This window comes from Tuber melanosporum (assembly GCF_000151645.1).
Source record: "Tuber melanosporum whole genome shotgun sequence assembly, scaffold_22, strain Mel28".
In the NCBI taxonomy this organism is placed as follows: Eukaryota; Fungi; Ascomycota; class Pezizomycetes; order Pezizales; family Tuberaceae; genus Tuber; species Tuber melanosporum.
In genome coordinates, this window is record NW_003298886.1 from 553,186 (window position 1) to 581,108 (window position 27,923).

At 47.0% G+C, this 27,923-nt stretch overlaps 6 protein-coding genes; 3 read left to right on the plus strand and 3 right to left on the minus strand.

Annotated features, from left to right (window-relative positions):
• Nucleotides 1-2,343: 2,343 nt before the first annotated feature.
• On the plus strand, nucleotides 2,344-4,123 carry GSTUM_00005964001 (uncharacterized protein; the record flags this gene model as incomplete). XM_002838058.2 has 4 exons in its annotated part: nucleotides 2,344-2,666; nucleotides 2,758-3,114; nucleotides 3,177-3,330; nucleotides 3,393-4,123. Exons 2-4 carry the CDS (start codon nucleotides 2,962-2,964, stop codon nucleotides 4,121-4,123), a joined length of 1,038 nt encoding a protein of 345 aa, XP_002838104.1. The 5' UTR covers nucleotides 2,344-2,666; nucleotides 2,758-2,961.
• Nucleotides 4,124-4,321: 198 nt separating this feature from the next.
• Nucleotides 4,322-6,115, minus strand: GSTUM_00005965001 (uncharacterized protein). XM_002838059.2 has 3 exons: nucleotides 5,731-6,115; nucleotides 5,061-5,581; nucleotides 4,322-5,002 (listed from the first exon to the last, which is right to left on the minus strand). The coding sequence occupies exons 1-3, from the start codon at nucleotides 6,027-6,029 to the stop codon at nucleotides 4,782-4,784; spliced, it is 1,041 nt and encodes a 346-aa protein (XP_002838105.1). The 5' UTR covers nucleotides 6,030-6,115; the 3' UTR covers nucleotides 4,322-4,781.
• A 2,241-nt stretch (nucleotides 6,116-8,356) lies between these two features.
• Nucleotides 8,357-10,907, plus strand: GSTUM_00005966001 (uncharacterized protein). XM_002838060.2 has 5 exons: nucleotides 8,357-9,077; nucleotides 9,146-9,230; nucleotides 9,282-9,701; nucleotides 9,756-10,177; nucleotides 10,225-10,907. Exons 1-5 carry the CDS (start codon nucleotides 8,769-8,771, stop codon nucleotides 10,834-10,836), a joined length of 1,848 nt encoding a protein of 615 aa, XP_002838106.1. The 5' UTR covers nucleotides 8,357-8,768; the 3' UTR covers nucleotides 10,837-10,907.
• Nucleotides 10,908-13,437: 2,530 nt separating this feature from the next.
• GSTUM_00005967001 (uncharacterized protein) lies at nucleotides 13,438-15,265 on the plus strand. XM_002838061.2 has 5 exons: nucleotides 13,438-13,581; nucleotides 13,682-13,864; nucleotides 13,969-14,086; nucleotides 14,157-14,830; nucleotides 14,893-15,265. Exons 1-5 carry the CDS (start codon nucleotides 13,521-13,523, stop codon nucleotides 15,057-15,059), a joined length of 1,203 nt encoding a protein of 400 aa, XP_002838107.1. The 5' UTR covers nucleotides 13,438-13,520; the 3' UTR covers nucleotides 15,060-15,265.
• Nucleotides 15,266-18,566: 3,301 nt separating this feature from the next.
• Nucleotides 18,567-21,042, minus strand: GSTUM_00005968001 (uncharacterized protein; the record flags this gene model as incomplete). Its single annotated transcript, XM_002838062.1, has 7 exons — nucleotides 18,567-19,430; nucleotides 19,490-19,600; nucleotides 19,650-19,991; nucleotides 20,061-20,477; nucleotides 20,539-20,674; nucleotides 20,746-20,777; nucleotides 20,836-21,042. The coding sequence occupies 7 exons, from the start codon at nucleotides 21,040-21,042 to the stop codon at nucleotides 18,567-18,569; spliced, it is 2,109 nt and encodes a 702-aa protein (XP_002838108.1).
• A 389-nt stretch (nucleotides 21,043-21,431) lies between these two features.
• GSTUM_00005969001 (uncharacterized protein) lies at nucleotides 21,432-22,874 on the minus strand (the record flags this gene model as incomplete). Its single annotated transcript, XM_002838063.1, has 1 exon — nucleotides 21,432-22,874. One exon carries the CDS (start codon nucleotides 22,872-22,874, stop codon nucleotides 21,432-21,434), a length of 1,443 nt encoding a protein of 480 aa, XP_002838109.1.
• Between the last annotated feature and the right edge of the window lie 5,049 nt (nucleotides 22,875-27,923).

Genomic DNA, 27,923 nt, shown 5'->3' on the forward strand with positions numbered 1-27,923 from the left:
CTGAATCCCGCACCGGCGGTGTTGGCTTTCTCTTGTCTCTCAGTTTCATAGGATGCGGAGGGCTTACCTGCTTGCATTTCGCCGGTGATATCAGGTCCCCACACACCCTCTACGGTATGGTGTAGTACGGTATCATAAAAGATTATGACTTATATACATTGTTATTATACTAGACTATTATTTGAATTTTGGGTTCTGCCTAATGAGCGCAAGCCCCCACCCTGCGCTGGGTCCAGAGGGAGAATATCTTCCATGTTGACAACTTATCCACGTCTGAAAACACCCAGCATAGAGTAGCAAAAAAGAAACAAACAAACAGGTCAGAAACCTAGTTAAAGTATACTTAGAGCACGTAGTAGAGAATGGCTCTCGGTGGGGAGGGGGGGGACAGAATAAGGTAATAAAGGAAAATCCCTCTGAAATAACAGTGGAAGGGGCGTCAAATTGGAGCAGCGGACGACGGAAAAGTGGGAGAAGGCCCAATACAAGGTCGGAAGGAGGGAGGGCGCCGAGTGGTGTGAGGTGAGGGTGGTGATCGCGAAGCTCGAGAAGAGAGACAGAAGAAGCGGTACGGGATGATGGCCAATTGGTTGAGGGATTTACCAACGAGCCTTTGGTAAACTTACTATTCCATGGTATTGGTTAAGAAACCCAAGCGCAAAACGCTTCCCAGACTCTATAATCTCCTTCCGGGCATGGGAATAAGTCAAGAAGTGGGAATGCAGGTGGTGTAGTTTGAATAGTAGGATCGACCGAAAGGGTTCTCAAAATCTCCATGAAATCAAAAGGTATCCCGTGATGAGAACAGCCCCGAGTGTGGTCGTTCCAAAACTAGACTTTGAATTAATATTAACGTCGTTCCTCAGTTTGTGCGCCCGTTAGGTTCCCTTTTTGTGCCACATAGTGGTGAGTAACCCCAAAGGCCCGCAAGCTTAGTTTAAACTCTTTTGTCTTCTAGAATGGGAAGAAGGTTTCCCACACAGATCCCGGTGAACTGGGCAAAATAAAGGTACCCTTAAACAGCTGCCTCCGGGATTAACATCGCTATTCCAAAACAACGATTGAAGAATTCAGGCAATAGCTCGATTCACAAGGCCAGCAGAGCAGTGTAACAATGCCAGACCACTCCGGTGCAAAAGGAGAACCCTCGGGTCTCTCACTAAATTAACCCCCCGACAATACGCAATTGGTGATTTTCATGAGCCAGCTTCATTGCCAATAATAAGCCATCCCTATCCCCGATATTAACTCCAATAGCTTCCTAACGTAGAAACAATTCCACCACCCCAAATTGGGCGATTCTAATTGCGAGGTACTGTACATAGCACAGAACTACCCTCCTCGAGCAGAAAGTGGCGTTAATGTCGGAGTGGCTGTGCTCTATCACCTATAACCATGGGAATTCACACCAGCACCATGACGCGCCAATCGTATTCACTCAGGCGTTGGCGACAACTCCGGAAAGAGGCGATCAGCTTGGTTTGTCTAAGTAAGCAGCGCCAAGACCACACACTTGAGCAATAGTTCAATAGATTTTGCATTCAATCCGTCCGTCATCCCCTACCAACGCCCAACGGCTGAGACACAAACCAATTCCCTCGTTCAAAAGGCATTCAATCAATCCCTCGACATACCGTTTCTCTGCAAAATACGCTATATAAGGCGTGAAAGCAACAGCCGAAGATACTCCCCAAAAGAGACTCTCCCAGAACACCGCGGTCACTCAAGCGCAATCGAAGCATTACCGCCGGGTGATGGCATGTTTCATGAAAAAAAAAAGCGGCTTAACTCACCAGGAGGCAGGGACCGACATAAGGCGAGAATCACCTCGCCTGGAAAAGGATAGGACCCGCAGTTACCACTCTTGTTGGATTTACTCGAGTACTTTGTTTGATTTGGTGAGGCGATTGCGTGACGAAAATCCCAGAGATTGGAGATCGTGAGAGACTCGGAACTACTCTAGAACACTGTTGGATCGAATTGGCCTTACAGTAAGTATCGCTGTGCGCCCGCCTCTTCAAAACACAATAACCCTACAGTAAATCACTACACTGAATTACAGTACCTGTATTCCATCAAATAATAGGGATCCTAGTCGCTACCCTCGCACAGGAATTCCTCGTAGATAGCGGTATATAGCCTGTATAAGGAGGCGAGAGGCTCGGCTCAAGACTGGTATCCCGCGCCCACGCACCCGAGAACCTATATCATCTCTATTCTTAATGATCCTTCGATAGCTTATGTCGGGGCCCGCTTGTCCGCTCTGAATAACTCGACCAGATATAAAACCTCGCCAATCTCTCCCAGAATTCCTCTTCTAAAATTCTCTAATCCGGAGTTAATCTTTCATATATAGTGACTTCCTATATCTATCCAAGGCATTGGACCCCCCTCCCCCGCAATTGGTCACCCTAAAACTCCCTTGACCACAGCCTAACATCTTTTCACTCGTAGACCCTGACTCGAATTCAAATACGGTATTCGATGCCAAGAGGTCCAGTCACAAAGTGCCCTTGAAACCGTTAGCCAGTCACGTTGGGCACAGCACGAGACCTAAAGCGAGGTCCACAACGGGTCCCGTGGCCCATTTTCATACCCAGGTCCAATCTACGGTAACAGTGATTCAGAATTCATAGCTCTTCCCAATCCAGTTTAACAACATTTTAGTGAGTTAACCACCATTACCGTAATTATTCCATCTCACAACTCGTCACTCGCAACCTCTAACTTCTTTCTGGTTTCCTTTTTTAAAAAAAGACCTCCGCCACGAGGGCACACCTTCGCGGGCAGAGCAAAACACGATCAAGGAATGACTAGTGTCCAATCACCCCGCTCCACGTCCAGAAGGTATAGTTCAAATCAAATGACTCACCTCACTATATAAACGTTCTCGACCCCGACCCGTTGGGAAAAAACTCTCCCTAGCGATCGTGGTATACGAAACGACAGAATAAACGTAAAATGATCTTTTGGAGTTTGCTGCTTCTTGCCACCAGCGGGCTGGCTAATATCGTTTTTCCTGCTTATAATGGGCCCCCGAGATTGAAATACAGTGTTGTGCCTGGGTATTTCAAACAGAGCAGTTTGGCTACGGATGATAGAACATATGATCCGGTCTGTTTGGAACAAAACAAAAAATTCCCCGAGCTCGCGATCCATTACTGATGGTCTAGTAGCTTCGGGATAGCTTTGGCCTCACGGACCCGAGTCCTCATCGATGGTATCGCTTTCGCCAGAACATCCACGCCCTCAACATGAATGCTCCGGAGGGTGTTAGATATGTGGTGCTATACCTTGCAAGGCACGGGCAAGGACACCATAACGTCGCTGGTACACCTTCCTTCTTTCCCCACTCGGACCTCCCACAGCTAATGGAAATGTCAAATTTGCAGAAGAATTCTTCGGTTGGGAAGCCTGGGATTGCTACTGGGCGATGCAAGGCACAAACGGCACTTACACCTGGGGACCTGACGCCAAACTCTCACCCCGAGGTCACTCAGAAGTAGCCAGAACCTCCAAAGCCTGGAAACGCGAAGTCCCACACGGCGTCCCGCTTCCCGAATCCCACCATGTCTCACCACTTTCCCGGTCTCTCTCAACCCTCGTTGAAACCTGGAAACCGGTAGCCCTGAACCCTCCCCGCCCCGTTTGCCACGAACTCCTCCGCGAAACCCTTAGCCTGCACTATAGCGATAGGCGGTCGAAAGCCTCGTACCTGAGGGAAATGTACCCGGAAGTTGAATTCCCGATCGAAGAGGAAGACCCCCTGTGGAATTTCCACCGCGAATCTGAAATCGGAAGGAATATGCGCATCAAGCATGTCCTTGATGAGATTATCAACAATGATCCCAACACTTACATCGCCATGACAAGCCACCTTGGTGTCATCAATTCCACACTCGTGGCATTGGGACATAGACCTTACGCCCTACAAACCGCGGGTGTTATCCCAGTCGTGGTTAAGGTGGAGAGGGACTTGGAGTGGACGGGAGAACCAGTTTGGAGAAAGAAGGAGAGCTGGGAAATCCCGAAGGCCGAGATGAGGAGTGTTTGCCCGGGATATGAACCTGTGCTGGTTTCCGGCCAGTATGTCGATGGGATGGGTGTTTGGCCTTATTCGTAACAAGCAGTTGATGGGGTGGCCTCTTGTAACGGCTATGCAGCGTCCGACTGTATATACAATCTAGACATGGGGGTTTCTGGGAGCTGTAGATGGGATGGGGCGGATGTATATGCTACTATTTTTCTTTTTTCACTTTCGCCACAAATTTATAAATAGAGAGGGAGTAACGACAAACCCAAATTTGGCTACTCAAGGTTCTTTTTTTTTGCTGGCGTCGAACGAAAAAAATATGAATTGTCAGATAAGATAACAAACCTACTAGCGCAGAGACCTTGCAATAGATGGACAGACAAAGAGGAGACAAAAAAGGTGATAGCAAACATGAGTAGTTATAAGTTAGACCGGAACGAGTCATTGGCTCGGTCGAGCGAGGGAGCAAGGGGGGAAAAGATAGCATAGGGAATGCTATGGTCAGCAACGACAAACCCCCATCTCCAGGTTGGGACGAAGGAAATAAGCTCCTAAAAAAAAAGGCGGTACAAAAAAAGACTAACGAGGTTAAGACCCTCTTTTCTTCTTCCTTCCTTCACATGCTGCTAGCTTTTCTTCAACCCCCTTCAAGGAAGAATACAGAATAAGGAAAGAAAAAAAGAAAAAAAGAAAGAACGCTTTGATAATACATTGCCTTCTCACCCCTCGGGTGGCAGACCCCGCCAAATTAAATAACACTCGAAGTCCTCGGTCGTTTCCTTGCGGATCCTCTCGTCTTCTCAGCGGTTCCCGGCGGCGCCATGATTTCCGTCCCCTCGCGTTCATCCCTATGAACGTTCTTCTTCTCCTTCTGGTCTAGAACAATGGATAGCATATCGTAAGCGAATTGCGGGAACTCGAGTATCATGCCACGGAATTCGTCTTCAGCTTCGTGGCGGAGGACATGACCTATTTCAATACATTAGTAGCGTCCCAAATGTGAAGAGGGCGAAGGGAAGAAATGTACTCTTGTGAGCCCAATAGGTAGCGATCGGCGTCCGAATAGTCTTGTCTTCGCGGGGGGTATTGGCATATACGAATCTTGCGTATTCCAATTCTCCCTTCGCCGTAGAATTGATCTTGTGGATTTTAGCGTGAGCTAGAGTTTTCAATTCATCCATTCCGAGTTTCTCAGCGAGTGTGTAGATCTTGGCATGCTTGAGCAAGTGGCTGCCATCGAGGTCTTTCTGCACGCCTAGGTCTGGATCTAGAGCCTCGAGGATTGTATCATCCGGTCTTTGCGGGTTCGGGACGAGGCGTGGGGAATACTCGTCTGTGTAAAGGTACTGTAGAAAGCACCCAACTGCGTCGAGATCCTCGTCGGGGAGGTTGACCACGCGCTCGGAAGCAGGGGTGTCATGGGTATAGGAGGAACAGACTTCGGTCAGGTAAGGGCTTCGCAAGAGGAAGGCTTGGTGGGCTGATAGTACGGAACCGCCGTTTTCGATGTCCCCGATATTGATGGTTACGGATGGAGTTGAGAGGAAACTGGTTATCCGGATTTTAGCATGCTCAATTTCACGATCGCCTTTTTGTGTTTCATTAAAGGGGTTGGATTAGGGATTGACGTGATAGGGCTGGAAATGGAGGGTGTGGTGGGAACAGCAGGGAGGCGGATGGAGGGATGATTTACTCACTCTGCGTATGTTTGTCTCTTAATTCTCGCTAGGACCCCATTACCATCGTGTTCTTCACCCTCGTCACCGTCGTCTCCGTCCTTTATGACGATTAAGTCAGTGCTCTCGCCCTCGCCTGGTTGCTCCTCGAACAAAGGGTCCACAACCCCATCTCCATTATTATCAAAACTCGAGGTCTCAACAACTACACCCTCCATTGAATCAGCAGTGGAAGTAATCGCAGGCGTACCGGCCACTGAAGCCCGAGTTTCTCCCCTCAAAGGAGCTACAGGGGCGAGGTTGTCGTGCTCGTCGGACATCGCGTTGGGAGGGATGAAGACAGGGTTAGGGAATACAGGGGAAGAGTAGAAGGAGGGGGGGAATATGGAAAAGGGTTTAACCAAACGATAGGGGAGGAAGAGGATGGGTGAGAAAAGGAAGAGGGTGAGAGGTGGTTGGTTTGTTGACGTTCTTGGTTTGCCGTACAGAATACCGCGTTGGGGTTAGCGAGACATGAGGGTGGCCCCTAGCCCTGCGCCCTTGTCTTGGCTGCGGCTCGATTGACTCTGGGGAGGTGTGAGACATGCGGGCTATCTGTGGTGCAGGCGTTGATGATACACTGGATTCAGTACTAGCGCAATCTGTGATGATGCCCATAAAGCACTGTACGAGTATTTGCACGAGTATGATACTGTGCTCGAGTGCAGTGCCAGTATCAAGTCATTGTCGCAAGACATTGAACCGGGTGGTTTAGAGTGCGTCAAAAATGATAGGAGGTATAAGAGTATTCCACTGAAAAAAGCCATATTCAGGACCTTCCAATTAATGATCCGGTCAAGCAAGCCAAACCAAATCTTGAACTATATATGAAATAACTCCCTGGATTTTACTTTCCAACCCATTAGAACTCTGCATCTAAACTGGCTGAGGAATTATTGAGATCCCTATTGGAAATGGTAAGGCTTGGCGCTGTTTTTAAATTCAACCCTGCAATACAAGCATTCCGCTCGCCATATTGGACGCGAGCCTCCATAGCACAGTATGATACAACAAGATCGAACGCCGTTTTTTTGCAAGCCCCACGCCCAACAGTTCCAGCAAACAAGCTATGAGAAGTCCACACCACTGAATTGCACAAGTAACACACTCGGGTACGTACTGTACGCTGGTGTCTGCAAAGTTTTGATGACGTCTGATGTATCGCAAAGTCTTGGCAGTCTTCAGCTGGAGGGTTGCAGAAGCTATTTAATTACTGGGGAGGAAAATATGAATATCCTCTAAAGAATCTATCATAATCAGATTGAAAGACATTTTCTGAAAGCAAAAAAGGTCGTCTCTGTCATTTGTCCTCGTCATGCTATCTACGGCCGGGGTTGGTGGGGTACAGTACCTGGGGTGTTACAGTGACCTGGGGATGCGAGTGCACGATATTGCGAAACGCCGGATTGGTCCGCCGGAACCGTCAGGTAGCTGTAGACTATACCAGTATTCGACTGGATGTTCCTGCAGAACCACCCTTCTTTATTGCTGGGTAGAGGTTTCCCTAGTTATGGGGGTTTGGAATACCGTGATACCATCTGCCATGCAAGCAGCGGCGAATTGAACAAACCTTAGGCTATGATACCGGTAGATGCAGGTACAGTACTGCTCTAACACAAGTACCAAACATCCAACCCCTACAAGTGATTAGTCCACCCAAAACCGAGTTTTGGAGTGTCTGCTCTCGAGGGCTTCCTGGTGGTGGGGGGCGATATTTAGTGAGGATCTTGCAACGTCTCGCGCGGCTCCGAGGTGACCCGCTCCCCGGCACCGTGGAGTCCTCTGTTGAGGAACCCCAGACAACGGGATTACTCGATCGAGACGCTCGTTAAACAAGTTAAGTTAATGAAGGGTGTCTGGCCGCTAGGCAAAATCCCTGCTTGAGTAACCAGTATTAGCCCAGGGTACTGTGGGGGTTTGGGTGAGAACTTCATTCTGATGCAAGTTAAAGTGTCCTCTGGTCAACAGGAGACAGCAACGCGTTTTTTTGCTCTGATAATGCAAATACCGGTGATTTAATGGAAGATGTGTGTCTGGCATGCACATTAAGCAGGCGTCTCACCCATTTTCATGCTCAAAAGTTACCGTATTCCCCTTCCATACCAGCCTGATTATTACAACTTTGGGGTCTTCTAGCTTCCTGCGCCAACTTCCGTTTGTGATTTTCGAGGCTTGGAAAAACCAGGACTACCAGGCATGGCCTAAAAAAAATAAATACCAGAAATAGCCCCACGATGGTTGAGATCTCCATACTGATCCTTACCTGCTAATCGAGTAGTCTTTGGGGCTATTACTCGAGTATACTGGTAAGGTCCGAATAATGGGATAGCACATGTCTAGCGGAGTTAAGGGCCTCATACCGGGCCCAACGGTTTGAAAGAACGATTAGTTTGAAGGACGTGACCTTCGGCTTTTTATGTCTCTCTCAGTAGTTTCTGCAACGATATCATACTCTAGTTTAACAAAGGTGGCTGCGATGATCATCGTGCTTAAGTTTGGCTTGATTTTTGGGGCAATAACCCCTATTTTCGCGATAGGTGCAAAGGCGAAAGTGACATGACGACTAGAATATCCTATTATCTCAGAGCACGGAAATCACTGGCAGGAAACAACAGCAAGCAGCTCGTAGCGATATTTGAAACCATTGATCTCCAACCCTTGTGATGGGAGGGCAATGATGCCGATTCTAACTTCTCGAGTGCGCCACTAACCCACCAAACACCTTAAACTTCATCTCATCTCGAGCAAGAAAGTCACAGCCTAGTTGGGTTGATATGATCCGAAGGATTGGGCCCTCTCTATCGTCGCTCGCCATTTGCAATAGATCCCTCCTAACGGAGTCCATCAGATCATTGGCTATCCCTCGCTTGTTAGGTTAAAATATATTATATTTTCGCTTGTATCCCTCCGTCAACATCATCTCAACGACCCCTCGGCACCACTCCTCACCACCCCGCAACCCCTCTCAACCCCGCATTTTCGCCTGGCAATCCTCCATCCCAATGAAATATCTGAGTTCGATGGCGCCAACCAGAGATCCGAATACTCTCTCCAATCATCTGGATTTTTCTACTACTCATACGGCTATCTCACTAACTTTGTCGTTCTCGAAATCCTCACTTTATGGTGAAGTCGAGTTGACATTGAAGGCTCTTGCGGATGGTCTGAAACAAGTCGTGCTTGACACCAGCTTTTTAGACGTTAGGGCAGTTGCGGTTAACGGGAAGGGTGCGAAGTGGAGTATTGGAGATCGGGTTGAACCATATGGAAGTCCCTTAAAGGTTGATCTTGAGAAGGCAGTTAATTCCCAGGATGAGGTCATAATTAAGGTGATTCTTCTCTTTTAGTGCTTCCACTCCAGCGTTTACGATATAGCTCCTGACCTTTATTATCGTAGGTCACATGGGGTACCACCGAGAAGTGTACCGCGCTTCAATGGATGACCCCCGAGCAGACATCAAACAAGAGACACCCGTACATGTGTAATCATCACCGCCAACTCTCCTGGTTGCGACTTGCTAACCAACTCAAAGTTTCACAATGTCAAGCGATTCATGCTCGCTCACTATACCCCTGCCAAGATACCCCCTCGGTAAAGTCCACCTTTGATTTTTCCATCCGCTCTCCTCTCCCTGTGTGCGCGTCCGGTCTCCCCACTGGTGTCCATCACTTTGTCCCGGCAACCTCTCCGTCGGAGCCGGGAACTCTAGCGTACACCTTTAGGCAGCCGATCCCAATACCGTCCTACCTGATGGCAATCGCATCAGGTGATATCGCGAATGCCGCAGTCGGGCCCCGTAGTTTGGTTTATGCTGGCCCAGAGGAACTTCTTCGGTGTAAGAAGGAATTAGAAGATGATGTTGAAACCTTCATTAAAACAGCCGAATCATTGATCTATGCATACGAATGGACAACATACAACGTGTTAATACTCCCACCTAGCTTCCCTTACGGTATGTAACATTATACTCCAGAATAGGAAACAATTGATTGACCCGGTTGATCAGGTGGAATGGAGAACCCATGCATAACCTTCGCAACTCCAACGATTATCTCGGGCGATAAATCGAATGTCGATGTCATCGCACATGAGCTTTCTCATAGTTGGTCTGGGAACCTAGTCTCTAACGCATCGTGGGAGCACTTTTGGCTCAATGAGGGGTGGACAACCTACCTCGAGCGAAGAATCCAGGGAAAAGTTCACGGAGATAAGCATTTCCATTTCTCGGCAATCATCGGATGGAAAGCCCTCAAGGGATCCGTGGAGCTTTATGGCCCAGACCACGAGTTCACCAAGTTGGTTATTGATCTCAAAGGGAAAGACCCCGACGACGCATTTTCCAGCATTCCCTACGAAAAAGGCTTCAACTTCCTCTATTATCTCGACAGACTTGTAGGAAGGGAAAAATGGGATACCTTTATTCCTCACGTAAATTCCACTACCTTCTTCCATAGCTTTGAGCTAACAATATATAGTACTTTTCAACATACCGTAAAAAGTCTCTTACTTCTTTTGATTTCAGGGAAACTCTTCTATCCTTCTTCTCCAAGGATTTAGAGGCTTCTGATGCCCTCGCAAAGGTCGACTGGGACACCTGGTTCTACAAACCCGGGCTTCCCGAAAAACCCGACTTTGATACAACACTAGCAGACGCTTGCTACGCCCTTGCCGACCGCTGGCAAGCCCTGAATTCGTCCGACTCCTCTTTTAAACCCTCACCATCAGATATCTCCTGCTGGACATCCGGCCAAGTTGTCGTCTTCCTCGAGCGAATCACGGACTTTTCCACCCCTCTCCGTAAGGAACTTGTAGAGCTCATGCGTGGTGAATACGGGTTTTTAAAGAGCGAGAATGCGGAGATATTGAGCCGTTTCTTGACAGTCGGTCTCAAAGCAAAAGACGAGAGGCTTTATAGCAAGGCAGCGGTGGTGTTGGGTATGTGGGGAAGGATGAAGTTTGTTAGACCTTTGTACAGGCTATTGAACGAGTGTGATCGGAATCTGGCACTGGAGACCTTTGAGAAGAATAAAGGCTTCTATCATCCGATCTGCAGGGGGGTTGTGATGAAGGATTTGGGGATTAGTTAGATGGGAACCTGGATTGATATGAAAATTCTATTGTATCATAGTTTTGAAATTCAAAACTCATCTGACCCAGATCTAGCAAGAATATTATTAGTGTTATATTACGATATCACTATTGTGTTGGGTGGGAGACCAATTTTTTAAAGTTGCGAGCCACATTTATAGGTAATCACTCGGTATTGCATCTCGGATATTTAGTCAACGGTTTTGCCAGGGGTCTGAGTTTCTGACCGCTTCCATTAAATTCCATCATAACTTGAACTGTCCCTACCGCGGCAGAAACATTTCCAGCTATTCAACACTTCTCCGTGGCCCAATCTTACATAGTCTTAAGAACAGCCCATAAGTAAATAAGACAATTGTAATGAAGAGACAACTCAACAAACAGAGGCAGGACTAAGATCACCGTGAACGAAGTGGATGGAAAATATAGGGGAGGGAAGGGGGAGGAAGGATGCGCTACTTCTCCTGCTATCATAGCTAAGGACATACTGGGAGATATATATCTCCCCAACTCCGGAACTTCAACGAAACTCAACCGACTCTCAAGAAAATCACCAACCTGACAAATCAAGATCCTCTGCGATCCTCAGCAATCCGGAACGATCCTGATACATACCCCATGATCCTCACTAAGCCCTGGAGACTATACCCTAGGCTAGCTACCATGTGCCGAACGGCATATGGTGAGATAGAAACACCACAAAACCTAATACCCGATATATGATGTGCGATGGCAACAAACATCAACCAAAACCACATATCCTTCCGCACACCTCATATCCGCCTAACCACATGCCCTACAACAGGCACTCCAACATGTATGCTAAAGGGATTGTGTTTCGACAGTCGTGGAAAAACCTCCCTATTCTTCACAACGAAACAGCAGCGGGAGCGGGATAGAATCACGTTCCACACAGGTTTCGTTACTGGCCGTCGTGCCGTTGCGGTCCGTCACAGCAGTCATGTCTGCGGCAGCCTCACTGGTCATCAGCACCGAGATTTTACCATCAATCAGGCGTGCTCTGAGTTTGAGCAGGACTACTGGCGTAGGTACACTACCTAGTAAGTGGATTAGTCTGGAAAATATACGAGTGATCAAACAGAGGGAATTGTTGTCGGTCAAGGCCAATAACCTGAAAGGAGGAATCGAAGGGAAGTAAAGACTTGTGGGGACAGGGAGCTGTGGAAAGGTAGAAGTTGTTCGGGAAGCCAAACTGATCTTTCGTGTATGTGGCTTTGTGCCTATGACCGCAGTACTTATACTAATGAGAGGTATTTATATACAGTGATCCGAGTACCAAAATACTGTGTTCAACATACTTCCGTCACAATAGAACAATATTTTTAAGAGGAATGAATGGCGGTTTCGAGATTCCTACTGAGGATAGCGTTCTAGGAAGTATCTTGAGATTAGAGCGGGTAAGGATTTGGGGTGTCTAAAGATGGGAACAAGTACTAACTGACCATTAGGACATTGCTTATATTGTACGGACGTCAGGATCAGGGAAATGGGAAGGTTAATCAGGGGCGAATTTGGGGGCATCGAAAGGGGATTTGGCAATCTCGGAAGTCGGATCAAATGGGTAATTGGTTTTCGTGTCGGAGCAGTCGGGCTGAGCATCGGGACAGTACGTTTGCAGGTTTCACCGATTTTCTGTTTTCTCTAGAATTCTAAGGTGTCCAGCAGATGGTGCTCCAGGCCCTTTATTACGACAAAAAGTTCAAAGACGATATTCCTCTAGTGGCTGAGGAAGTTGCCGAGAACTCTGCGTCCAGGATGAAACGTCGAATATTGTTGGCAGCCAAGAACGATATCATTCAAGTGTAGTCTAGGCGGGCGGCCGAGTACTGTAGTCTACGGTGACAAAAATCGGAAAATGACGAAAAGGTTTCTGGGGGTTTGATTAGACAGTTGAGTGTGCTCGAGCCAATTGAGCAACCGTGTTTCTAAGATTTCATTTCCACATTTTCCGATTTTTTTTTACCGCAGGCTGTAGAAAGTGCGGAAAGGAATGGAGCAAAGAACAATTGGGTCATAGACCCTGCATTGAGCAAAGGAGGCGTTTGTGAGAGTGGTCATTTGAAGAAAAGCTTGTTTCGCACGTTTGCGGTCACTGTGTTTTTATTAAAGTTGGTAGTCTCACATGAGTGGAGAATCTGGGGGGGGTTAATCGGAATACCGGTACTCATGGAGGTGTTTGGGGTTCAGGGTGTTGCACAGATAGCTTCAAATAGCTTCAATTACTCGAGTATGATGCAGTACTGTACTCGTACCGTACAGCATGGAAAGTTCTTGCCAAATGAGTCTCTGCCTGCTGGGTTCAAAATTAAGTTACCTTCCAACATTAACTGGGTGCAGAAATGATATCCATTTTCCCAGTGTAAAGAATTATTCTCGTCTCAATGCTAAGCCCTAGGTTGATACAAGTATCAATATGTGAAAACTCCCTGCTTCAGTGTGTAACCAGCCCTTGTCCCACCATCTTCATCATCACTCACACAAGTATGGTGTGGTATAATTTGTTAGCTAAGCGACTATGGGGCGCAAGGATATTTTTTTTGTTGTGCGGAGTGCAACCCCGCACTGAAACAAACAACCCCACCATTAACCTCCTCCTCCCCTTTCGAAATTTCCTCCATCAAAAAGCTCATCGAAAACAGACTAACGGATACCAATACATCTGATGACGGACAAGAAAGAGAAGGCAGACGGGCCCGCTGCTGCCGAGAGTAATCCTGAAAACGGTTCGTCTTTTAATTTACCTTTATGCGATTCCAAATTTCAGTCTTTTTTTTTGTTTTGTTTTGTGCAGGAAAATTTGAGCGCTGATTGGCTGGGTCGCAGAGTTTGCGCTTAGTCTTACAAAATATAATGATGCTGCGGCGATTTCTCACCGAGTCCTTGCAAAGGTCTGCCGACTTGCGATTGACGGGGACGGGAAGACTATATTGAGCTTGTGCGAGGAGGGTGACAAGTTGTTGGATGAGGAGTGTTCGAAGGTTTATAAGGGAAAGAAAATTTCCAAAGGTAGACTTTATTTCCTTTGTTGGCCTTCCATTGAGATGGATTTGGGCAGAAAATATGTTTCGATTCCCTGCTGGAAGCTTCCCCGCTGATGTTTGCCTTCATAGGGATTGCTTTCCCCACGACTGTTTCTCCAAATGATATCCTTACACCATATACTCCTTTGGCGACCGATCCCGGGGAGAACGAGATTGCTATCAAGAAAGGTGATGTTCTAAAGATTCAGTAAGAGACCACGCGAAACACTTTTAAATGTTAAACAATTCATCTTTCATGCTTACTTGTATCTATATAGACTTGGTGCTCAGCTAGGCGGTTATCCTGCGATTGTCGGGGACACGGTTATCGTCGGTCAAGATGCGGAGCTTACTGACGACCAGAAAAATCTCCTCCAAGCAACCCACTATTGCAATGAGGCGCTATTACGTCTTCTCCTCCCATCCGAAATTCACCCACTGACAACTCCCGAAAAGCCACACAGGCAACCTTCCGCCTACGAGATAACCCAGATTCTCAACAAGATCGCTGCAGCCTACGATTGCACTATCGTCGAATCCACCACCTCGTTTAATTTTCTCCAAAATGAGATTGAGGGAAAGAAGCGCCTTGTGCTACATCCCGGTGAAGGTATGCCGAAGTCTGAGGGAGCACCTGAAGTTGGTGACATCTGGGGTGTGGAATTGGCTCTCAGCAAGGGTTCTGGTAAACTCAAGGATATTCCCGGAAAAAGGCCTACATTGCACAAGAAGACAGACACAAAAGTTGGACTCAAACGCCAGACTTCAAAGGCTACTTTCACCGAGGTTAACAAGAAGTTTGGAAACTTCCCATTTGGACTGAGGCAATTAGAGGACGAGAGAACGGCAAAGATGGGTATTGTTGAATGCGTTCGTTGCGGTGTTGTCAGACAGTTTGAGGTTCTCGGAGAGAAGGATGGGTCAATCACATCAAGACTTTTCACCACCATCGGTGAGCCTCCCACTTACCCTAGTAGCTAGTGGAAACTAGCATAATTCTAACAAAAACTATAGCAATCACCAAAGCCGGAATTAACAAGATTGCTGCTCCTCCGGAGCCCGAGCTTGAAAAACTCAAAACAGACAAGTCTATCGAGAACGCGGAAATACTGGACTTCTTGAAGCTACCCCTCAACAAGTCAAAAAAGAAGAAGAAGCCCGCCGCCAAGAAGGAGGAATGATTTCCTCTCAACCTACCGGGGGAGGGGGAGAACTTGCATAAAAAAAGGAAAAAAAAAAAAACAGGGTGGGGGAAGGAAGGCTAATATTGTTTCCCTTCTTTCTTTACCTTCTTAAGGTCTTGTTCTCTTGTTTTCCTTTCTCCTATCTTCTCTGTTTCGCCTGAAACCAACGAGAAAGTTAAATGCAAAAAAGCTCTCCTATTTAACTTCGCGTGAAGTGCGTGCGGGTGTATGTGTGGAGAGGTGTGCTATGATTGGTGGGTGAGTGCGAAGTGTGATGTGATATGATGTAATGTCTTTATGAAGTCCAGTGCCACGTTAGAAAATTGGGATGCAAGTGAACCCGTTATTTTTATTGATACCGCGATAACTTCAGACGAGTTATGATACTATAACAACCAGTGCTTACGGCAAGATTACCAAAGTCATGAGTACAAAGAGGGCTCTAACATTAGAAGAAGAAAAAGGTATGATATTAAGGCCTAGAATCATATCATAGCTCAAACCCCTGTTTCCACTCACCCTAAACCTTACCCCTCAAACCGCTAACTCCCTTCACCCGTAACCCCAGCCCTCTCATTCTCGGCAACTTAATAACACAATATCATACTCGAGTATCATATATTATGACATTTTGTTTTACGCGCCTCATATTATGCCACACTCGTGCTTAGACTGCCCATCTCGAACCGTCCCCTCTGAAGCACCCCCTCAGCGCCTGCATGAGCTGAGAAGCCCGCGAACATAAAAGCCATTGTATCACTCTGCCACCTGCCAACCTTCCCCGGGGAGTTTCTGCCTCCACATCTTCCCCCAGTGTCATCGGCGCGGCGTACTCGTAGTGGAAGAACTTCGGGTGGGGGGGCATGTCGGTGGGGGATAACTGCTAAATTGGGAACTGAAAATACGGGATTGTTGTAGGGATGTGGGGGAGTAGAGTAGAGTATTGATTATTCGGCTCGATAACTCCCTGAACCAATATATCTCAATGAAAGAAAGATGAGTCGATATCCGAAAGTAGGGAGCATTAGGCAGGAATGGGGATATGGTTTAGTGGTATAATACCTCTTTAGCATAGAGGTGGTCCGGCGTTCGATTCGCCGTATCTCCAGTTCTCTTTTTATTTTTATTTTCGGGACACGCTTTTATTGTATCTTTGGGAGAAGGAATGGTGCTTTGAGGGCTGGGCTGCTGCGCTTGCCGCTCGGTGTAGCGATTTCCTGTCGTTGTGGTGAACTTGGGACGTGGGCACTTCTATACGGCATCATGTTTGAAGATGATTTCTCTTGTTGGGTGTGCCGCGGAATTGGAAACGTGATTACAGCACTGATGTAGCCCTACGGGCAAATAATTTAATGCCGGGAAACAAAAAGCTCCTTTATAGCACCCCTCGCATGGCACATAAATACTCGTCACAAAAACGTTTCGCTCCTAGTCTCGTGATGTCATATCTGCGACTTTAACTAGATATTTCCAAAATTCAAGAAACGGAGCAAGTACCTTGACAGTTCTTGCCATGGATGGGATCACTAAAACCGGGCCCAGCCCATGGGCCCAACTGACCACGCCAAAAGTATGATTTTTTTTTCTTCCTATCACAATATTATATGTTCCGTTTCACCAATCTTAACCTGTCTCCTTGACAAAGTAAATTTACTTTCCTTTTAATACACATATATAAGACGGATTTTTTTATTTTTTAATAAAACCTTTACTATTATATAACTTCTCTTAATTAACCAGTATTAAATTAGAAAATTTAATAATAATAATAATAAAAAGTAATACAAATTATACACTTCACGGAATAGTAATTAGGAGAATAATGTTATAAGTAACTGTTTATTAACTGATCCGGTAATAGGAAAAGAATTTTATAAACTTCAATAAATATAAGATGATTGGTTTTAGGTATGATACCTTGTGAAAGATACTATAGGAATTGAAGAACCTTTTCTACAAAAAAAATAATTTTATCCAAGTTTTGTTACAAATTATTAATCAACATGAACTGCTCGCTTTATACCATAGCCACCTACTATAAAAACTCTTCATAAAAGTCTCTTTAACGTGAATCATTCCACTGAAGTGATACCTATTATGAAAAAAAGTTTATTCGAGATGCTAATACCTGAAAGTATCTCATGATACCAAAAGGTAAAAGTCAAGATAATAGTCTAGTAGGAAAACGTTACTTTACCAATTCTTTAAGCTACAAAATAATGGTTCTAATGCTTAAAGTTGAGTATCAGAGAGCATTGAGAAGAAATAAGAAATTGTCTTCCATGGTGTTTGAGTTTAGTATCTACTAACGGGTTCAATTTTACAACTACTAAACTACTATTAATCATACTATTTTTTTTTTGACCAAGATATACAAATAAAAAATTTGGATAAATAAACTACAAGTGAAAGTAGTGACAACTTGAATTATAATTAAGTTGGTAAACAAAGAGGCAAAGTTGGTATTTCTCACAAAACAAGTTAGTAAGGGAGATGGAAGTACAGGTACTTTCTCAGTAGCATATCTCTCAGGTAGAGCATATGCTCTTGGCCAAGTATCTTGCTTGACCGGTGGGTAGAATATATATCATAGGGCGGTGTCCCTGGGACCTGAGGTTGTGTCCGTGAGAGCTTAAAGCGGTATATATGATACCAGTGACGTGACAAGTCAACCTACACGATCCTCATATAGATAGCTTCCACTACTTCCTCCCTTTAAGCTATTATTTAAAAAATTACAAAAGATCGATACAGAGATCCTGCATGAAATCTATCCATCCGGGTTCGTCGAACTAGAGGGAAGATGGATGCTTAGAGCTTTCATTTAACCTTCAGTCACTACGACAAAAAAAACCCTAGGAACCTGATTAATTAGTAAATCCCACTTGGAAACCTGCCATCATCCCCTATATCCTCCCCCTCCCTCCTCTGCAAACCAAAGAATCATGTGTGATGGATTCTGAACTATGATATATATACGTTGAACTCGTGATGAGCGGAAGTGGAGATGACAAAAAGGCCCTTCCTTGGTCCATTTTGAGATAGACAATCATCTTACCTTACCCCTCAGCTATTTGTGGCATTGCAAAAAACTTAGATTATTTTATTTGTCTTGGGGTAAATCTTGGAGATTGTTTCAGAGGGCCTCCCCTCTGGTACCTGGGATTGAAATACTATTGGCGCTGAGAATGCGCTCCTGAAAATAGGGATTGAGAGTGGGTGTGCTGTGTATCGTAATGCGCGGGAAGGTGATGGGGGGGGGGGAATATTACGGTTTGGGTCAACTTCGAAAGTCTTGGTTGGTGGTGCGAATGAGTTGGTATAAGCTGGGTGGTGGAGGTCATTCCACGACCTGGGATTTAGAGAGGGGGTGTATAGGACTGGTAAATAAATGAATAATAATAATAAAAAAGTCAATTAAGGTTGCAAATCATATGGTATCACTCGTTTACACTGACATTCCTAAACTCCTTCCACGTCCACATTTTCCCAACCACCCATTTCTTAGGTGGAGGAAGGGACCTCCGCAGTCTTCGCAGTAGCCTCCACGGCAGTCTCCTGTTTCTCTTCATCGATTTCCTTCTCTTTGGACGGGAGTGCCTCTGCAACGATGAGAAGCTGCATAATCTTCGCCGGTTTCTTAAACCAGGCAGCCAGCACTCCACCTTTCTTCGTGCTATCCGGCTCGGGTTTCAAGCTCTTATCATCCGCCTCCGGCTCGGGAACCGAACTCTTCCTATCCTCCTCCTCCTGCGCGGCCTTCCAACTCTCAGCGACGTCGTTCCCAGTCCATAACCAGACCGCTGTGCGGTGGGCCAATCTCGACAGGGAGAGGGCGGTGTGGCCGGCGAGTATGACCACGTACACGAGTGCCAGCTGTAGAATCCATATGGGGGCCCAGGGGAGCCTCACGAGCTTCTTTAGGGGGCCAGCATCCTTGATCTTCTGAAACCGGAGCGTGAGGATTATGAAGGTTAGCTCTTGTACGGGAACCACGACGGCGATGTATATCGCCATAAAGTACCAGTACCACCAGTTGCTCTCGCCGTCGTGAGAAACGTTGTCAGTGAGTAGGGTGCTGCGTTTCTCCGCTTCCTGGAGGCCGCGGGCACGCTCTTTCCAGTATTTCCAGGCCGGCTGCTTTTCTTGGTAGATGTGTTCCTTGCTGGCGGAGCCTTTGGGCTCGGAGGCTCCCTCCATTCTCTGGCGGATCGAGTCTTGGGCCCAGGTTTTCAGGGTTGTGAAGTGGCGGCGGAGGAAGGCGAGATTCATCAAGAGGATTAGAGTGCCGAAGGTGACGGCGAGCATAATTCTGACGAGGGTTTTTGCGGGATATTTCCAATGGAGGTCTTGTATAGCCACGATACTCTATGGGGGCCAAGTTAATATACTGGCCCGTTCGCTTATGGGAGGGGGTAGAAGTGTACGGTAGAGAACGTTAGGGGCAAATAAATAGTTGTAACAACAGCAAAAAGGTTCACGGTGTGCGCGAGTTGTGTGGAGGTCCTCGCTTCCCGGAGCGCTAGCTCACTCGACAGCTAATCTCACCATCAGCACACCTCTTCCAAGCCGTGGTGGGATGCTTACAGATTCCTTAAGGGTCTTATTCCGGTCGATCCGTTCCTGTAAGTTCTTCGCCATTTTCTCTAGCTTAGCACAACGCGCCATCACATCTGCTCGATTCTTCGCAACCTCTTCCCCGAAGCTCTTTTGGTCCTTTTCGGACCACCGAGGTTTATACTCCCGTGTCTTCTCTGCTGATATCCATTGCTCCGCAACGCTACGGGTCTCCTTACACTTCTCCAACAAAGCACTACAAACTTCGAGTAGCCAGGGATAGAATACACTATTCTTGTTCATGGTTTTGAAATAGTTTTCCCCACTGAGGTCATCTTCCGTGAGTAGTGGGTTGAAAAGTGACTGAGATTTCTGCGTCGAACAAACATTTCATCAGTATATGCTTAATACCGTTAGCACTTTTTCCACCAATAAACCTACTTTATTACCACCCATAGGCTTGGCGATAATGCCGAGGATAATCTTGGCCTCCGAGAGTACTAGATCGAGGGCATGGCGCACGAGAAACCCCTCAAGGCACTTCCTTTGGCTCGGAGTCTTACAAGAGTCGAGATGGTCCACTCGGCTCCAAGCATCCGTGACGGGTTCTCGACTTCCAAAGTCGTAAAACACGTAGCATGTCCAGTACCGGTCATGCAGGTCACCGATAATGCGGAATCCCATGGCCGCTTCAGCCATGATGTGGTCCGGCTCAACATCGTTCATACTCAGGAACTTTGCCCGTCTCCTCGGAAAATAATTTGGAAGGAGGGGTGACTCCACATCAGCCTGAAATGGGGCAGTGATGATGAAATTGATGTTGAATTCAGTAATCCAGAGATTATCTGGCATGAGTGTCTTCATAGATGTTAGGCATTGCAGGGGAGTTTTTACCGAGGGAGCAGGCGGACTGACATACCTTCTCTTCAAATCTCATCTTGTGAGAATCTGTGTGGCGCAGCCGCGAGAGAAATTCACCTATATGGCCGGCTTCTTGAAGGTCTAGGTTGGCCATCAGGGAGATTAGATGCTGGATCATGCAGTCCCCCATGACTCTATATCACACTGTTAAACGGGGTTCCAGCTTGCATATCGGACATGTGGAGGTAGATAGATTGGTACAAACAGTATCCTTTTTTTATCTGTTCTGCGATCCCTCTGTCCCCAAACAGTTAGCAAATCGATATCGCTACTGCAGAGAGATTGTTTCCCATACTTTCTCCTGTAACTTTAATAACGCCTTACCCCCGCGAAAGCGGTCGAGCTTTCCAGTTCTAGATGGTTTAAACAAGGCGTTTCTCTCACCACCCCAGTCATAATTCGGCATATCTGCCATACTCTTCAAGAACTTCTCCTTCCCTTTACTAGTTTCCCAAAAAGACCAATTACCAAAACAATCTCCCAGAGCCAAAAACCCCTCCATAAATTCCTTATTCATCTCAAACTTCTTTGGCTCGTGTGCCATAAAGAGAGGCTCTCTGAAACAGTACCACTCGCCATACGCTGTTCCCATTAGAATAAACATAGTATCCCCGGAGAGTTTGAAAATCACCTACAGGGTGGATCGTTCAATTGACGACGGTCTTCAACGGTGATATCGAAGCCGTTCCCCATTTTTCCAGACTTTCTTCCTCCCTGGCGTACACTCGCACCGACGTTTGTGCTAGGGGTTGTACCAGCGTTTATTGGGTCTTCCTGTGGGGGCACGGATACCTGTGGCCCGTCGGCACGGGTAGGGGGGTCCATAATCCTTTAGATGGAAACGTTAGTTCGTGGTTAAAACTCCCTGAGTCGTTTGTCGCATGGACTAGCTTACATTGGAACCCTGAACTGGGGATACAGGAATTTAGCGTAATCCACGCTAAGGACATATGTAGCCATTTCCCAACCTATGCTGGAAGGACAATGGGAACTAGGGGTAACCGTGCTACTAGCAAAAACCCCAACTGAATAAGCTTTTGCCTCCAAACTCTCCTGCAACTCCTGACGACGATCTCCGTCAATCGTAAGCCGGTAGCGCGTAAAATATTCCCAGGCGCCTGGTGTCTGTGTCTTGATGGTGTGGTTGAATGTATCGTAGTATCTGAGTGTCTCAGTCCAAGCAGAGATCGGCTGATTCCTGTCGTCGAAGAAGAAATCCTCCACAAATGATGGAATACCGATATCGCAACTCCATTGGTCCGGGAGGGATTCTTTAATATGTCCTTCAATTATTGAGAAAAAACGATCGGGGAAACAATCATGACTCGTGTCAGTGCCAAGGCGGCGGAAAGCCTCTATTGTCCGATCACTAATTGCTTTGTCGTCTAAACTTTGGTGAACCATCCATTCAGTCCAGTCTCGGTCGCCGGACACCAAACCAAGTAGCCTATTCGTAGACCTAACGGCCCGCCAGACAAGCACTTGCGTTGTGATAGAATAGACATAGGCACCCTGTCCACCATAGCCACAACGCTCGTTAGTTTGCCAATTCCAGAATCGGGCATACGGCGGCGGGTATTCCCTAGGGTACTCGAGTCGATCTGGCCATAGGTCACACCCTCGGTGCTTGCTCATCTCGATTGGCTCCCAAACTGTCTTTAGAAGAGATTTCACTATTCGAGTGATCAGAGGCTTTTCATCGGGATAGTTGGTCAAGCACATATCCAACAAATCAAGGAATCTGCAACAATTCGGGAAATTATCCCAGTACTTATATATATCTGGCTCAATGGGCCTCACAGGGGGAGGGTCAGTGGACTCTTCGGTCTTTCCGGGGTGTGGCGTGCTTGCTTTCTTAAGATCGCCGATGGATCCTTGGGCCTCTATAGATAATAATGAGCCCGTTCTATCTATCTTCGCTCCAGGAGTCCCGACTGGTTCCGCGGGCTCCGCGACCTCAGACAAAGAGGATTTCTCCATGGGTGCGTGGGGGATATCTTTCTTTTCTTCACTATTTGCCTCCCCTACGAGCTCCCCGGACTTACCCACTTTCCCGGACCAGTGTAAAACAACCGAATCAGGAAAGCCGTTTAGTTCGGCATGTCGTAGTACCCAAACGAGGTATCCAAAAATTACCTTTCGAATCCTCTCACGGTAATGGAATTTTGTTACATCATCCGCCGTATTCTGTCCTCGCAGTAACTTATAAATTTCGAGGAGGTAAAAAAGCTGCTCCCTGCATATTGTTAGGCCTTTTCCAAGTCGATTAATAAGGGGGGCTTTTGGCGGCTCACATAGAAGTACCCCATGTATGGTAGGTACTAGCCAAATCATGATCGTGCGGAACACAAGGCTGATAGGTTTCGTCATCGAGCTTCGGCAGTGGCATAGCGTGTGAGAGCGCAGCCTCAAGAGTTCGCCTAAATATAAATCCCGCGGAGTCGGTCTTGAAGCTCCACCAGCGGTCACCAAATAATTTTAAGTAAGGAGATATATCGAAATACCGCGGTGGAATATTGGGAACGTTTTGGTGATCCAATTTGAATATCGTGGTAAATTTCACCCTTGCCTTCCGTTTCAATATGAAAGTCTCGCGATGCCTTATTGTTGGATCGTCGGAAAGAATGTTAATGTCACATTTGGTCGTGTCATTTTGTTTGTCGTCCCCGAGGAGGCTAAACGACTTCGGTTTACCATCTTCGAATAAGCTTGCCGTCGCATAATAATTGTCGCGCTGGAACTTCCAGTGAGATCCCGGGGCTTCTCCTTCTGCCACTCGCTGCAGAAAATGGTCGGGAGCATCATCCTCCCTACCCCTTGGTTGGGGCGTTTCCCCAGACGATATCCTGATTCCGGTGGTGAACTCAAATTCCAGACTGAGCTCGGTTTCGTCGCGAGATTCCGAAGTCAAGCACATATCTTGAATAATTTCGCCGTCCCGGATATAATGCTGTAGGACGACCTTGACTTTCCCCTCCACGGTGTAACGCACCTCTGGCCATCTATCGTTCCTGTAGTAGTGCTCGGGTTCTGAGATGTTGGTATTATCTGAGAATCGAAGTCCGAGTCCCTGGTTCTTCACGCAAAGCGCATTGAATTTATCATGTCTTCGTGGATACGCAGGGTAATCGATATAGTATTGACTGGGCTTCCACTCCGGGTTGTCCGGCTCCCAGCCTAGAGCTCTCCTTTTGGATTCCGCAGTCTCCTGCCCTCCCTCCTCATCATCCTCCTCCCCGCGTCCGGCTTCGTGGGACGTTGGCGCTGGTATGATATGTTCTAGTCGGGAGATATTTCGCGGCTCTACCGAGATATAACACCAGCTATCGGGGTCACCACCACTTGCCACTAACCTACTAAACTTTAAAAACTGGCCCCATTTGTTGAGGGCGGCACTAGCGCCACCTTCCGCGAAATCGAGATATCGAAATGCTCTCTCCTTGGTGTCTAGTTTTGAGAGTCCGATGTACTGTTTTGGTGACTCGCGCTCTTCACCCTGCGATTGAGCTTCGGAGCGCATGTTAATAGAGCCTTCGAATCAGCCGCAACCACCAGAGCGCCTACCTGGAGATGTCGGTCTTGTGGAAGAGTCTGTTGCTCCGCGCGCTAAGAGAGGCAGCGGTGAGTCCATGATGAATTTTCACAAAACGTGCCTCTCCCTGATCGAAGGCATCCGAATAGGTAGAATTGGGGTGCGAATACCTAATAAAGTGTCCAACTTTTCATAGCGGGGCGTTCGCGGGCCCTCGTTCCACAGATGTATACCGGTACTTATACCGTGTTTCCGGGAAGATTCGCCTGCATGGTCCAATTGTTCAAGCCTCTTAGGGCACTCTAGCACACCATTGAACTGGTAGGATGCGGCACTTTTTTACAGCATGATACTTGTACGAGTATGATACGACACTTTTCTACTGTTTTGAGCTGGGGCTGAGTGCGGGGTGAGAAGGGCGGCAGGAAGTTTGTGTCTCACCTCGGGGGGCGGGGGTAATTCGAATGCTGGTATCGTAGTTCGATACCCGTACTTGTACTGTACAGTACGAGTACAGTACAGGGACAGGTATGCAGCGGCAAGTGCACTCGCATGGGTCTGCCTTTCCTCAGTTGGCGAGAGGAGTTATGATACGTAGGAGGGAAAAGCACAGCGAAATGATTACAGTACTTGTATCTTTCAGCCCTCGGCACGGAAATAAAAAGGGAAAAAAAAAAAAAAAAGGTACGAGAGCCCTTACTGGAAGAGGCAACTCCAACGTCCTAGCAGTCCTCGATGCTCTAGAAAAAGCAGATTAGTGGAATGAAAATCGGATCGATCCTAGCGGGATTCTCAATTATTTCAGTTTTTCCCGTAGTGTGCATCACCGGAGGGTGAACTTGAGCGTGGAAACAATTTAAACACAGTGGCTGATTGGCTGGGGAGGATTTGATAAAGGCTATCCCTAGACCCCCATTCTTCATGGCCGGAGAGTTGTCAGATGCGCTGAAGTTTCTCGCGCTTAACGGAATATCGTTCCGGTATGATATTTCTCCTATCGGTGGACTAAATTTATGCGCAGGCTAGGCAGCCGTGGCAGCCTTCGATTTCAGGTTCACACACACAGCAGAACCTCCCTAGTCTACTCGAGTAATCATGAATCACACAGCCTACCGGTAAAATTTAGACTATGCAGTTCTTGGACGATTGAGCAGAGGTTATGAAAAAGCAATCTCATTGTCCTGCAAGAACCGTGTGGGGCTACAATATCATACGGTTAACGGGAGTACGGGCAGGGGTGAAAAATCGGTGGCAAAACAGGGGATAGGTTACTCGAGTAAATTTAGGGTGATGATCGATGTAGCAACGGGTGAACATCTTAAACCCGGTGTGGTTGTTGCACAAGTGACTCGATAAGATGCCGGCTGCCAGTTCAGGACTCACTTTCGTACTGTACAGTACAATCCCAGTGGAGTGGCTGTAGAGCACAGAAAATCTCATAGTATCAATGCTGTTAGGAATACCAATACTCAAATAGACTACCGGTATTTCTCGAACAGTCAAGTTTACGGAATTGCTTAGTACTGTACGAGTACTTGACCATTCGTAAAGTATTCGGATGCCTTGACGCCCATATTCCATATTCAGGTCCCTGTTGGTATAGCTTGGCGCCAAGGCATCCGAATACTTTACGAATGGTCAATGGTCAAGTGCGAGTAGTCTACTCGAGTATCATACCCTTTGCTGAGGGATTACATAAGCAATGACGAGCCTCCCAATGCCCATGTTTCCAGTTTGAAGCCATGCCTCACCGCCAAACAAAAATCCACAAACTCCAACCTTGCGACCTGAGCACACTGGCGGGGGCCAAAAAAAAATTCGCAACAGGGTAGGTGTATTGAGGGCCCACGAGCCTAGCTCAATCCCTAGCATCTGCCCAATTTCTAAATCTCCTAGTTTATACAAGATAGTGTACACACCTTTTGCACACATAACATTGAATGGCATACCCGTGCTCACCCATCTCAAACCATACCCTCTCAAGCACCCCATTCGGCACCCTGGCCCGCTAGCCCTATTGTATTACTCTAACATCTGCCGATGCTCTACTGTACGTATCACGGCATTCTAGGGTGCAAGCTGCGGTACTACTCTCAGGGAGTTTTCTCCCTCCGCCCCGCTCCCGCGGACGCATTGTCACCCCGCCCTACGTAGGGGAAAACAGTAGTGGGAGGAGCGGGTCATTGGGGGTCAATTGGGGATCACTTGTACGGAATTACCGGGGGGGGGGCAACGGAATGTACCGTAAAGGCTCAAGTAAAGTCACACCTCACTGTCTCGTATGAATCTCTGTAAACTCCGAATTTCTTTCCACCAAAACCTGACCCGTGCTCCCGGATCACTCGCTGTGCCGGACAGATTCTTGGGATTTTGGCCGTGCGGAATGGCGGGGCACCACCAGCGACTGCGATCAGACTGTGCGTGTGCTGTGTTGTCCATAATTTCCTAATTTAGCAGAGGGACGTGAAACACAGCCGCTCCACGAGTGCTAGTACAGTATGTAAGGGGTATGGGGGGCGGTAAAAAGATGAATAAATACCAGACCTTACCGGAGGGGGCAACTCCAACGACGTAGAACTCGAGTACAGTGGAGGACGTGAATGGACTCGTGGTGAAGCGGGAACAGAATTTTAATATTGTGGTGTTTCTTCCTTTGGGATAAATTGATTTTTTGGGGGGGATTGGTTGTATTACGAGGGGCTCTGAGACCTACCATCGAGAAGAGAGAGGGACGAGAATTGCCGGAAGATAAGTGGTCCTCATATTTTAGTTCTTTCATTGACTCCTATTGCGTCTTGTGGTTGAACCTTCATCTATATCCTTCTTGTAAATTCTCACAAAAGAGCGCATAGACGAAGAAAGAGTTTGGCAGTAAGTTTCACGGTTCGATTATCTGAGTTTTTACGGTAGTATTACCATTGTTATATTCGACCGAACCACCCCTATAAAAAACGATAGTGTGATAATATTTAAGAATTGGGGTATTTCTGAGGGGGGGGGATGTTGCGTAGTGATAATACGGCTTTAGCTTTGCGGTGGCCTGGCATTCGATTCGCTGGATCTCCGGTTCACCCCCTCTTTTTCCCCGTTCAAACATCACCATATCATATTTCCAACTCCAACAGGAGGCTTCTAGAAAAGGGTAAAAATCCGGAAACGAGGCACGCCGACAAGTGACTAGCTCAGCCAGCCAGCGAGACTGCATGTAGCAAGGTTTATAATAATATTATTATAGATTATCACGCCGACTGATACCACCTCCAGTTTTACCCCAGGTATAGGTGATGGTAGAGGACGGGTCAAAGCTTTTAGTCCGACACCCGGTTTTGCGCCGGTTTTCGCGAAAAATGGACATTTCCAACAGGGGGCAATTCCTAATGCTATCCTCTTGAAACGCCTTGGATCGTCCCGTCCACTAGATAATTTCTATCCATTTAATTAAACCTCTAGGAGTAGAACCTGCAGAAGATCACAGCTGTGTTCATTGTTTGCGGTGATGTAGGTCAGTGTGAAAGAGGCCTAGATTTTTTGAATGGGCTCCATACAAGAAAGTATGTGACACCCAAATACTCCACACTCAAATGATATTGTACCCACCCCTTTATAATAATATTGTTATCTAAAAACTCTGTAACATCACTCGCGTTATCTACAGGCCTACCAAGGCACCACCAAATTTCGGCAGGTTCTCATTGGCACGGCGCTGCGAGGGGGTCGGGGGGGGGGGGTAAGGGTGGGTAATTTTGGTGTGAAAAGGGCATCATCAGGAGAACGGTCTTGACCGTGTATTGTAGAATAACCTCCGCTATCCTCAGCTTTCCTTCGCCTTTTTCAATAGTGCTGCGGCGTGC